Source organism: Carcharhinus amblyrhynchos, unplaced genomic scaffold (genome assembly GCF_965287045.1).
Source record: "Carcharhinus amblyrhynchos unplaced genomic scaffold, sCarAmb.v2.hapA scaffold_69, whole genome shotgun sequence".
Classification (NCBI taxonomy): Eukaryota; Metazoa; Chordata; class Chondrichthyes; order Carcharhiniformes; family Carcharhinidae; genus Carcharhinus; species Carcharhinus amblyrhynchos.
In genome coordinates, this window is record NW_027649809.1 from 711026 (window position 1) to 723925 (window position 12900).

General features: G+C 50.6%; 1 protein-coding gene across 5 annotated transcripts in view; it reads left to right on the forward strand.

Annotated features, from left to right (window-relative positions):
- neurl4 (neuralized E3 ubiquitin protein ligase 4) overlaps positions 1-12900 on the forward strand; it is an 86247-nt gene that overhangs the window by 20149 nt on the left and 53198 nt on the right. For all 5 annotated transcript variants that reach the window (XM_080182590.1, XM_080182591.1, XM_080182593.1 and 2 more), the window contains exons 7-12: positions 2618-2879; positions 4828-5009; positions 6906-6991; positions 9951-10113; positions 11611-11809; positions 12715-12791. In XM_080182590.1, the coding sequence (XP_080038716.1) occupies positions 2618-2879; positions 4828-5009; positions 6906-6991; positions 9951-10113; positions 11611-11809; positions 12715-12791 (969 nt within the window). The remainder of the gene's footprint in view (positions 1-2617; positions 2880-4827; positions 5010-6905; positions 6992-9950; positions 10114-11610; positions 11810-12714; positions 12792-12900) is intronic.

The following is a 12900-nucleotide window of genomic DNA, read 5'->3' on the forward strand; positions in this document are numbered from 1 at the left end:
CTAAATTGTCTTTGGTGTCCAATGATGTGTGGATGAGGGGGTTGGGCCATGCTAAATTGTCCCTTAATATCCAAAGGTCTGCATTAGGTGGATTGGCCATGCTAAATTGTCCCTTAGTGTCCAAAGATGCACGGGTTAGGTGGATTGGCCGTGCTGAATTGCCCTTTAGTGTTGGGGGACTATCTAGGATAAATGCCAGGGATTATGGAGATAGGGCCTATGTGGGATTGTGATTGGTGCAGACTCGATGGGCCAAATGGCCTCCTTCTGCGTCAGCGGATTCTAGGATTCTATGATTCTACGATTACTATCTCACTTAGCTTTCATCCCATTACCCTTAGGGCCGTCTGTATTTGGCCTAGGTGTACAAAAAAAACTTAAAAACCCATATTTAAAATCTCTAACAATGGTTATATATGTTTGTATGCAACTGTACCTCTAATTCCAGGTACTCCACTATATTCATTTCTAAATTAGTCTGTCTCAATTAATTTGTCTTTTAGTACCTGGTTATCCTAATTTCCTCTAACACCATTGAACCTCCACATCTTTGGACAGGGGAATTTAGCATGGCCAATCCACCAAATCTACACAACCGTAGACACTGGAGAGCAATTTAGCGTGGCCAATCCACCTAATCTGCACGTCTTTGGACACGAAGGGACAATTTAGCATGGCTAATCCACCAAATCTGCTCAACCTTAGACACTGGGGGGCAATTTAGCATGGCCAATCCACCTAACCTGCGCATCTTTGGACACTAAGGGGTAATTTACCATGGCCAATCCACCAAATCCACACAACCTTAGAAACTGGGGGGCAACCTACACATCTTTGGATACTAATGGGCAATTTAGCCTGGCCAATCCAACTAACCTACACATCTTTGAATAATAAGGAGCTATTTACCATGGCCAATCCGCCTAACTAGCATTGGGAGCACCCAGAGGAAATTACGCAGACACTGGAGAAGTCTACGCAGTCACTGAGGCTGGAATAGAACCTATCTATAGAAGATAGAACTGAAAAGTGGAGAAGTTGTAAGAAACTTGTCCTGAACCTTTGATGAACCCACAGGTACGATATTGTGTTCAGGTAGCCATGCTGGAGAGGGTGAAGAGGGCTGTCATCCTTGTAGATCTAAACTGCTGGATTATACCCAGTTAAACTGATGAGAGGTGACTGAATGGAGATCTTAAAGATTCTGAAAGGTTTATTTATCGGGTAGACAGAGAGAGAATGCGATAGCAAAATACTGTGGATGCTGGAATTCTGAAATAAAGATAGGAAGTGCTGGAAAATCTCAGCGCATCTGGGAGAAACGGTTAATGTTTCGAGTCCATACAAGTCTTCAGGGATAGCGAGGGAATGCTCAGAGAGATGTTTACTTGTCGGAGAGACCAGAACTTGGGCCATCAATACCAGATAATCGCCAATGAGTCCAATGGGAATCAAGGAGAAACTACCCCAGAGAGTGGGGGAGAATGTGGGACTCGCTGTCCCACGGGGAGTGGGGGAGCCCATCGTGCTTGCGGCAGCTCTTTGAATGAAGTGCCTAATTTAGTCCCACGCTCCAGCTCGTCCCCCGTTGCCCTGAAAATCTTGTCTGTCCGCACGTATCCCAAAACAGAAAGGACCTTGCAGCAGCATCATAACTGCAAAAGAGATCCCAGTGCTTGCCAACGTAATGTTCTCACATCCTCGAGGGAGGCTTAAACCCACAAACTCCTGAGTTGGAAGGAAGATTCGGATCACTTAGCCACGCTGATAGTGACCAGCAAGATCTCGTTTAGTATTTGGAGGCTGAACCTTAATGCACTCTGGCTCTGTGGTTAGCTCTGCTACCTCACGGCGCCAGGGATCCAGGTTCAATTCCCAGCCTCAGGCGACTGTGTGGAGTTTGCATGTTCTCCCCCGTATCTGTGTGGGTTAACACCAGGTGCTCCAGTTTCCTCCCACAGTCCAAAGGTGTGTAGGTTAGGTAGATTGGCCATGCTAAATTGTGCCTTAGTGTCCAGAGATGTGCGGGTTAGGTGGATTGGCCATGCTAAATTGTCCCATAGTGTCAGGGGAATTAGCGGGATAAATACATGGGGTTAACGGTATCGGGTGGGATTGTGGTCAGTAGAAGCTCGATGGGCCACATGGCCTCCTTCTGCACTGTAGAAATTCTACTATTCTATTCTATGGTTCTAGCCTCTCTCAGATTTCCGTCACCAAGTCAAGAGTAAAACACTTAATTGGGTGCAGCTTCCTCTCTGAATCAGTTGCATTTTGTAATCTGCTTTCGAACTCAGTTTAATTTCGGTGCCACCTCATAAATGACCAAATTTCACAGCTTGGGCGTGATGGCAATCAAACTCGCCAACGCTTGGTTTGCCAACCTAGCACCGTGACCACCCGTCTGCCATGCCCATGAAGCAATACTTTAGACAGAAGTGTTTGACTGCGTCACTGGGCATGTTGTTGCTCTCGTTCCAAGGTATGCAAAGATTCACTCTCTGTCTCTTGCTCTCCCCTCTGCCTCACCCCATGAATCTCCCTCAATCTCTCTCTCTCCCTTGCCATCTTTCCCTCTCTTTCTTTGTTGCTTTCTCTCTCTCTCTCTCTCTCTCAGGTGTGGCTGCCACCCAGACGCTGCCGACAGTCTACGGGGTGGTGGACCTCTACGGCATGGCGGTGAAGGTGACCATTGTCCACAACCACAACCACTCCGACCGGCTGCGCCGCAACAACGCCATCATGCGGGCTCTGTCGCCGGATGTGGGCCGGCGGGTTTTTGACTCTGGCATCACCGAGGTGGAACGGCTGCTCTTCCATCCGAACTGTGGGCAGAAGGCAGCAATCGTGTGTGACGGACGGACAGCACTGAGGCCCCAGTAAGTAAGCAAGATGATTCTAATGTGCTGTACCTGTCCTGGGAGTGTTTGATGGGGGACAGTGTAGAGGGAGCTTTACTCTGTATCTAACCCCATGCTGTACCTGTCCTGGGAGTGTTTGATGGGGGACAGTGCAGAGGGAGATTTCCACTCCACTGAAGTAGAAGGTGTTTAGTTTTATGGGTTAGTTGTTTTAGTCAGAGTGTGTGGAAAGCCATTACATAGGTTATAGCGAATTCAGAGCACAGTTTATTCACCTTGGTGGTTTTCTACTGAGTGGACCTTTCACTCAATGTTTGTTTTTCCATGCCTGTTTAACTCCAAGTTGTTGCAATGCTTTCTGTTTCTCTTCTTCACCCTCATTCCTGAGGTTGCCAGAGAATCTTTCCTACACCCCCTTGCCTCTGAACCCAGACGTCAAGGTTTCTATTCCCCATCCAGTGACTCAGAAACAAAATCAACGCCAAAACTCTTGTGGTGATGGAGATCTACTCTGTCAACCTTCAAGTTTCCAGGTCACCTGTCCTGGTTCTCTCTCTCTCTTCCTCTTCTTCTTCTTTTCACACACACACACACACACACACACACCCCCCCCCACACACACACACACACACACACACACACACACACACACACACACACACAATATTCAGAAAGCCCACCAACACCTCTATTTTCTCAGGAGGCAATGACACTTGGCATTTCAGCTACAACTCTCTCAGATGCACCATAGAAAGCATTCTTTCTGGTTGTATCACAGCTTGGTATGGACTCCTGCTCTGCCCAACACCGCGATAAACTACAAAGGGCCCAATCCATCACGCAAACCGGCCTCCCATCCATTGACTCCATTTACACTTCCCACTGTTTTGGGAAAAGCAGCCAGCATGATCAAGGACCCCACGCACCCCGGACATTCTGTCTTCCACCTTCTTCCATCAGGAAAAAGGTACAAAAGTCTGAGGTCAAGTACCAACCGACTCAAGAACAGCTTCTTCCCTGCTGCAGTCAGACTTTTGAATGGACCTTCCTCGCACTAAGTTGATCTTTCTCTATACCCTAGGTATGACTGTAACACTACATTCTGCACCCTCTCCTTTCCTTCTCTATGAACAGTATGCTTTGTATACCTACCAATACATGTGGCAATAATAAATCAAATCAAATTGAGACAAAGTCCTTATCTTCTGTCTGAAGTGGTCTATTTAAAGATGTACGGGGGGGGGGTTCTCCTTACTGTCCTGGGTCAAAATTCATCCCTCAACCAACTTGGCTTTAAAAGCTGCAGCTAATACAATCATGTTGCTCTTTAAGGGATCTTGCTTTGTGTTACTTGGTACAGTGGACAGTGATCCATGCTGTTGCTTCTCAGCTCCAGGGACCTGGGTTCAATTCCCAGTTGGATCACTGTCTGTGCAGAGTTTGCATGTTCTCCCCATGTCTGCGTGGGTTTCCTCCCACAGTCCGAAAGACGTGCTGGTTAGGGTGCATTAGCCATGCTAAATTCTCCCTCAGTGTTACTCAAACAGGCGCCGGAGCGTGGCGACTAGGGGGATTTTCAAAGTAACTTCATCGTAGTGTTAATATAAGCCTTGTGACACTAATCAATAAACTTTAAAAGATCCCAGGCCAGTGTCCTCAAGAACGTGTACTTGTGACACAATCCCAATATGTGTAGGTTAGGTGGATTAACAAGGTCGCTATGTGGGTTGGGTTATGATGCTCTGTCAGAGAGTTGGTGTAGGATGGACTGAATGGCCTGCTTCTGCATTGTTGGGATTCTACGTTCTGTGATTACACCCGCACTTCATGAAGTGTTCTGGGAATTCCTGAAAGGCGCAATGTAAATGCAAGTACTTTCTCCCCTTCACGTTTTTCCCCTCTGTACAGGTGTTTGTGTTTTAGTCGCGTTCGCAGATGTGACAATCTTGTCTTTCTTCCTCTGCAGTGCCACAGATGACTTCAACCATGGAGTGGTGCTTAGCAACCGTGCCCTCCGCAGCAATGAAATCTTTCAAGTCCGTATCGACAAGATGGTGGACAAGTGGGCCGGTTCCATAGAAATCGGTGTGACCACCCACAATCCCGCTTACCTCCAGTTGCCATCGACTATGACCAATCTGCGTTCTGGTACGTTTTTCTCCTGGTCTTTGCCCCTTGCTTGCTGGCTCTCCTTCCTCCGCATCCTCCACCCTCCTGCCCTCACTCACTTCACTTGTGCCTTCTCTCTCTGGTTGGGGTGCATTGGCCGTGCTAAATTCTCCCTCCATGTTAACCGAACAGGCACCGGAGTGTGGCGACCGGGGGATTTTCACAGTAACTTCGTTGCAGCGTTAATGTAAGCCGACTTGTGGCACTAGTACTTTATTCTGAGACTATGTCCTCTGGTCCTGGACTCTCCCATGAGGGGAAACATTCTCTCAGCATCTACCCTGTCAGAATCTTATGTTTCAATGGGATCACCTCTCCTTCTAAATTCTAATGAGTAGAACAAAGAAAATTACAGCACAGAAGCAGACCCTGTTCAGTGGTTAGCACTGCTGCTTCACAGCTCCAGGAACCTGGGTTCGATTCCTGGCTCGGGTCACTGTGCAGAGTTGGCACATTCTCCTCGTATTTGCATGGGTTTCCTCCGGGTGCTCCAGTTTCCTCCCACAGCCCAAAGATGTGCGGGTTAGGTTGATTGGCCATGATAAATTGACCCTAGTGTCAGGGGCAGTTAGCAGGGTAAATGGGTGGGGTCACACGGATAGGGCCAGGGTAGGATTGTGGTCAGGAAAAACTTGATGGGCCAAATGGCCTCCTTCTATACTATAGGGGTTCTATGATTGAGGATGACAGATTTGCTTCCCTAATTTCACAAGTAAGGCTTACATTAACATTTAAGTTACTGTGAAAATCCCCCAGTCGCCACACTCTGGCGCTTGTTCGGGTAACATTGAAGGAGAACTTAGCACGTCCAACCCACCTAGCCTGCACATCTTTGGACTGTGGGAGGAAACTGGAGCATTTAGCATAGCCAGTGTACCTAACTAGCATGTCTTTCGGACTGTGGGAAGAAACCGGAGCACCCGGAGGAAACCCACGCAGACATGAGGAGAAAATGTGCAGACTCTGCACAGATCGTGACCCAAGCCGGGAATCGAACCCGTAGTGCCAACCACTGTGCTGCCCATTACTGCGTGCATTAGTGATGGGTTTTACCAACAATGGGTCATCAGCAGATTCTTAATTCCATATAGTTATTATTGTATTCAAATTCCACCATCTGCCGTGGCGAGATTCGAACCCGGGTCCCCAGAACATTAGTTGAGTTTCTGGATTAACAAATCGAGCAATAATACCACAAGGTCATCACCTCCCCTGATGTTAGATTGGCCATGGTATGAGAACAGGTTGATGTTTGGAAGTTAACCTGCTATGTTGGCACGGTGGCACAGTGGTTAGCATGCTGCCTCAACGCCAGGGACCCGAGTTCGATTCCTGGTTCAGGTCACTGTCTGTGACCTTTTGTCCCGAGTCTACGTGGGTTTCCTCCAGGTGCTCCGGTTTCCTTCCACAGTCCGAAAGATGTGCAAGTTGGGTGCATTGGCCATGCTAAATGGCACCTCAGTGTCCAAAGATGTGCAAGTTAGGTGGATTGGCCATGCTAAGTCGCCCCTTAGTGTCCAAAGAAGTGCAGGTTAGTGGATTGGCCATGCTAAATTGCCCCTTAGTGTCAGGGGGACTAACTGGGGTAAATGCATGGGATTATGGGGATAGGGCCTGGGTGGGATGGTGGTCAGTGCAGATTCGATGGGCCAAATGGCCGCCTCCTGCACTGTAGGAATTCTGTGATATCCGAGGAAGGAGGAAGAAGCAAGTACCTTCTATTGCCAATGCCAGCTTTTGTCACGAGTAATCCCTTGTGTCTGATCTAAATAGGAAAAGTGAAAGTTAAGATGAAATTGTTAGAAATAGGCCTGCAGCATCAGTGGGGAAAGAGTTAACTGTTAATCACTGAAGGTGGAACCTTATCCTTTCCAGGTACTTGGATGATGACTGGAAACGGAGTGATGCATAACGGGACCACGATTCTCGATGAGTATGGCCACAACCTCGATCGATTAAAGGTTAGGTCTTTCAATTTTGACAGTTGTTGCTGACGGTTAAGCTTGGGGGGTGGGGGAAGGGGGTGCAGTGGGAGTGAGCTGGAGGTGGAACATCTCTTTGCTTGTCAGTGGATCTCGATGATGGAACACGCGAGCCACTGTTTGAGTCGCAGTGTCATCCTGTACCAATAGCTGCTCAGATGGTCGCCATTTCTCACTCCACTGCAGACGTTCGACGTCAGAATTCCAGGCGGTCGCTCCCAGGGCCAGTGCTGAGAGACTGCCGCAGGTTCAGACTTGGAAACCCAGGCCCTGTCTCGAACCTCGGGTAACACAGCACAGCAGTACAGTGGTTCGCGCTGCTGCCTCACAGCGCCAGGGACCTGCATTTGATTCTGGGCTTGGGTCACTGTCTGTGCGGAGTTTGCACATTCTCCCTGTGTCTGCATGGGTTTCCTCCGGGTGCTCCGGTTTCCTCCCACGTTCTGCAAGTTAGGGTACATTGGCTGTGCTAAATTCTCCATCAGTGTTACCCAAACAGGTGCCAGGAGGGTGGTAACTCAGGGATTTTCACAGTAACTTCATTGCAGTGTTAATGTGTACGCCTACTTGTGACAGTAATAAATAAACTTTAAGCTTAGAAGCCTCTTCTAAAAGGGCAGCACTCCTTCAGTGCTGCAGTCGGAGTGTCAGCTGAGATTATCTTGCTGGATCTGAACCTGGATCTCCTGAGTGTCGTTGACAATTCCTTATGAATCCTCGCACTCTGAGGATTCGGGGGAGGTTGACCATTTAGGACGGAGATGAGGAGACATTTCTTCACCTGGTGAGCCTGTGGAATTCAGGAAGTAGTTGATGCCAAAACATTGAATGTATTCGAGAGGCGGCTGGATATAGCACTTAGGGTGAATGGGATCAAAGGTTATAGGGAGAAAGCAGGATTAGGCTATTGAGTTGGATGATCAGCCATGATTGCAATGAATGGCAGAGCAGGCTCAAAGGGCCAAATGACCACCTCCTGCTCCTGTCTTCTGTGTTTCTATGAAGAACCTTCAATGGCATGGCCTTTCTTCCCAAGCTTCACAGAGGAGAAAGAAATGCCTTTGATGAACTCCAGGTTTTGCGAAGTGCTTTGGTCAATCTGGAGATGTAGGTTCGGAGGTTAGAACATTGGAGAGGTGCCTGGAAGCTAGGTTGACAAGATAGATGTGATATTTCTGACCATTAACCCCTGCTATTTTCCAAGTCCTTGGTACCTGGTGCAGAGGGGAGGAGGTGAGGAAGGTGGAGGACCTCCTCGTTTACCTGCTCCTGGAATGGCCAAGCTTGCCAGAAACAGAGCTCTGACGAAGGACCATCCAGGCTCGAAACGTTGGCTCTAATTCTCTCTCCACAGAAGCTGTCAGACCTGCTGAGATCTTCCAATGTTTTGAGTTTGTTATAAACAGGTTCAGTAAGAAATCTCTCAACACCAGGTTAAAGCCCAACAGGTTTATTTGGAATCACGAGCTTTCGGAGTGCTGCTCCTTCGTCAGGTGAGTGGAGAGTTGGGTTCACAAACAGGGCATTTATAGACAGAGACACAATTGGTTTTAACCTGTGATTATCCCCCTCTCCACTCGCGCTGTCTGTATCAGTGAAGTCCCACCATTATCTTGTAATTGTGTCTCTGTCTACGTATGCCCTGTTTGTGAACCCAACTCTTCACTCACCTGATGAAGGAGCGGCGCACTAAAGACTCGTGATTCCAAATAAACCTGTTGGACTTTAACCTGGCATTGTGAGGCCCTGGTACTGTGCCCACCCCAGTCCAACACTGGCATCTCCACATCACAAACAGGTCCAGACAGCGGGCAACCAAGGGGGTCATCATGCCCCTGTACTGCAGCTAGATTTGTGGCTGGGTGTCCCTGGAGAGAGAGACAGCATGCGGAGTCCACGGGCTGTGTCGAGGCCTTCCGTGCCTGCCGGGCACCGCAGAGGTTGGGATGTGTTATTGACCCTGTTAATCACATTTTGGCTTGATGTTTTAAACTTCCTTTACTCTTTGTCTTTTGATTTGGGTGGCTCCCTTCTTTGGGGTCTGCCCTTCTTGCTTTGTCCCCAAGTTTGTTTGATTTTAGTTTTATTTGATTTGGCCACAAGGGAGTGCGAGTAACCACACCTGTAACTGAACCCTTGCTTCCGAACACTTGGAGCGTGCTGAACTTATTTATTAGTGTCACAAGTAAGGCTTACGTTAGCGCTGCAATGAAGTTATTGTGAAAATCCCCTAGTCGTCACACTAGAGCGCCTGTTCGGGTACATGGAGGGAGAATTAGCACAGCCGATGCACCCTAACCGGCACATCTTTTGAAGTGTGGGGGGAAGCCAGAGCATCTGGAGGAAACCCACACAGACACGGGGAGAGAATGTGTAGACTCCACGCAGACAATGACTCTAATCGGGAATTGAACCCGGGTCCCTGGCTTTGAGAGGCAACAGTGCTAACTGCTGTGCTTGTTCGGATAACGCAGAGGAAGAATGGCCTAATGTACCTAACTAGTCTTTCGGAGTGTGGGGGGGAAACCGGAGCAGCCGGAGGAAACCCACACAGGCGCAGAGAAGAATGTGCAGACTCCACACAGACAGAGACCCAAGCCGGGAATCGAACCTGGGGTCCCTGGCACTGTGAGGCAGCGGTACTAACCACTGTGCCACCCTGCTGCCAACTTCACGCGTCAATAATATCCGAGCCAGGGACCCGGGTTCGATTCCAACCGGTCTGGCCTACATGTGACTCCAGGGCCACGGCAATGTGGTTGACTCACAACTGCCCTCCAAGGGCAACTAGGGGTTGAGGGAATAGGACCTGGGTGGATCCGTAATTCGTAGGCAGATAACGAGTGGAGTAAATGCTGTGATCATTTTCTTTCCTCCCACCCTGCTTCTCGTACTAACGTCCTATCTCGTTCCTTCCTCCACGATACACTGACACCAGGCTGGTGACACGGTTGGCGTGATGCGCAAGGAAGATGGAAGCCTGCATTTCTTTGTGAACAACGTGGACCAGGGCCTTGCCGCCTCCAACGTGCCATCCAGCGTTTACGCCGTGGTGGACCTCTACGGCCAGGCTGCCCAGGCCACTATCATAGACGACATAGGTGGGTCTGCTGTTTTGTTAGCCTCCCCCGACTTGGAAACACTCTGTTACACCGGCTACAGTACAGCAGTGCTTCCCCCTGTCCTTGACTCTCCTGCTTTGGTGCTTTTGTTCATTCATGGGACATGGGCGTCGCTGGTTGGCCAGCATATGATCATAGAATCAGAGAATAGAATCCCTGTAGTCTAGAAGGAGGCCATTCGGCCCATTGAGTCTGGACCAACTACAATCCCACCCAGGCCCTATTCCTGCAACCCCCACGCATTTACCCTGCTGACCGCCCTGGCACCAGGTTCCATTTATCATGGCCAGTCCACCTGGAGAAAACCTACGCAGACACAGGGAGAACGTGTGCAGTGAGTGACCCGAGCTGGGAACTGAACCTGGGACCCTGGCACCGTGAGGCAGCAGTGCTAACCTCTGTGCCACCACGCCACCCATCCCTAGTTGCCCAAGTTGAGAGTCAACCACATTGCTGTGTCTCATGTAGGCCAGATCGGGTAAGGACGGCAGATTTCCTTCCCTAAAGGAATCAGATGAGTTTTTCCGACAACGGGTCATCAGTAGATTCTTAATCCCAGATTCTTTTTTTTATTGAATTCAAATTCCACCACCTGCCATAGGCAGGATTCGAACACGAGTCCCCGAGAACATTAGCTGAGCTTCTGCATTAATAGTCTGGCGGTGATACCACTAAGCCATCGCTCTCGTGCCCCCCACAGACAAAGCATACCATTCACAGAGAAGGAAAGGAGAGGGTGCAGAATGCAGTGTTACAGTCATAGCTAGGGTGTAGAGAAAGATCAACTTAATGCGAGGTGGGTCCATTCAAAAGTCTGACGGCAGCAGGGAAGAAACTGTTCTTGAGTCGGTCGGTACGTGAGCTCGGACTTTCGTACCTTTTTCCCGACGGAAGAAGGTGGAAGAGAGACTGTCCGGGGTGCGTGGGGTCCTTAATTATGCTGGCTGCTTTGCCGAGGCAGCGGGATGTGTAGACAGAGTCAGTGGATGGGAGGGAGGCTTGTGTGGAGGGCGGGGAGGCTGATGTGCGCGAGCGTCAGCAGCCCAGGGAGGAGGTAGCTCAAGGACTTGCAACCCTGCCTGCGTCCTCTCTCCATTACAATCAAAACTCATTACAACTCCGCCCCTCCCCCCCTCCATCCCCCAAAACGTGAGTAGCACAGTGGAACTCCTCCCTTCCCTCAAAGACCCTCTTTTTCACCTTAATTCCTTTGGTTTCGCAGAGAAATGGTCTCGCACCATCATTCTCCCTGACTTAACCTTCTGGCCTGTCCCCGTTGGCAGGAACTCCTGTTCATTTCCAACTGGTTTATCAGTAGTTCCATGAATGTTCTGGTTTGTAGGCCATGATTAGGGCGTGTGTGTGATTAATCCTGAGCTAGTCTGAAAGGGCTGTGTGTGTGTGTGTGCGCGTGCGTGTGAGAGTGTGTCTCTCCTCTCCCTGATGTGACCTCTTTCCCGTGGTTTTCGTGCCCAGATCTGCCCCCTCTGCCTGACGAGCCCTTGGACGGCAATAACCAGCTCTCCCCCTGCAGCATCTTCTCGCTGACCCCCAGCAACGACCTCCGCTTCCACCACCTCCACGGCAACAACGCCGTCATCACGAACGGCGGCCGCACGGCCTTCCGGCAGAACTGCCGCAGCGAGTTCAACGACGCCATCGTCATGTCCAGCAGGTGAGGCCGCAGCCGCCTGGCCCAGACAGCAGCAGGTTGTTGCACCCCCTCACAGTAATAATATAGCCGCTGACCGGGAGAGGCGTCTTGACGTGGGAAGACCAGAGGGCGCGTGCGCGTGGTCACGCAGTACGAGGGGGGGCGCACGCAGGCGGGGAGTGCAGGAGGGGAAGGGGTGCACATGTGTGGGGAATGATGGGGGGGGCATGGGAGGGAGTTTGCGAGGGGAGAGGAGGGAGGAAGGGTGGCACATGTGGGATGGAGGGAGTGCGTGTGTGGCAGGGGAAGGATTGCGCGCGATGGGGGGGAAGAGAGGGATCACTTGTGGGGAGGGAGGGATTGCGCACGGAGCTGGGGTTGCAGAATGGAGGGAGTGCGCGGGGGGGGGAAGGAAGGAGTGCGCACGGGGAGGGGGGGAGACGGAGGGGGTGCGCGCACACATGCCCGCCTGCTGGAAGGGCGGGACCACGGGCACGTGCGAGCTAGCGTGGCGAAGGAGTGTGTGCAGGGCAGACGGGACAAACAGCAATGTGCGTGTGCGGGCGAGTGAGAATGCAGATGTCCCACTCTGGCTGGAGAATGTGGAGCAGTTTGTAGTGGGGGCATCTACTTGGCCATTTAGGACAGAGATGAGAAACAATTCGTTCCAAGGGTTGAATCTTTGGATATTTCTCCTCCAGAGGGTTGTGAGAGTTCAGGTCGACTGAAGTCAGTCAGTTTGTGAACACCAATGGCCTTGAGGAAGGTTGGGAACCGGCAGTGGCGTTGATCACCCATAATCTTGCTGAACCTTGGAGAAAGCTCGAGGGGGGCAGATCCACTTTCCATCAGCTTGTGCGTCACCCTGTGTCAACTTTTATTCTCACGTGACAGACGGGTGCTTTTGTTGGTTGACTTTCTTTCAGAGCTTTGAGAGAAGGGGAGATGTTTGAGATACTGATTCAGAAGATGGTGGACCGGTGGTCGGGATCCATTGAGGCGGGTGAGTACTGGGACAGGCCGGATTTCTCTGCAGGATTTGGGGCGGGGAGCCGCGCCAGTGTCTGTCGGGTGGGTGTGGGGCTGGGGGGCGGGGGGGGGGGGGGATGGCG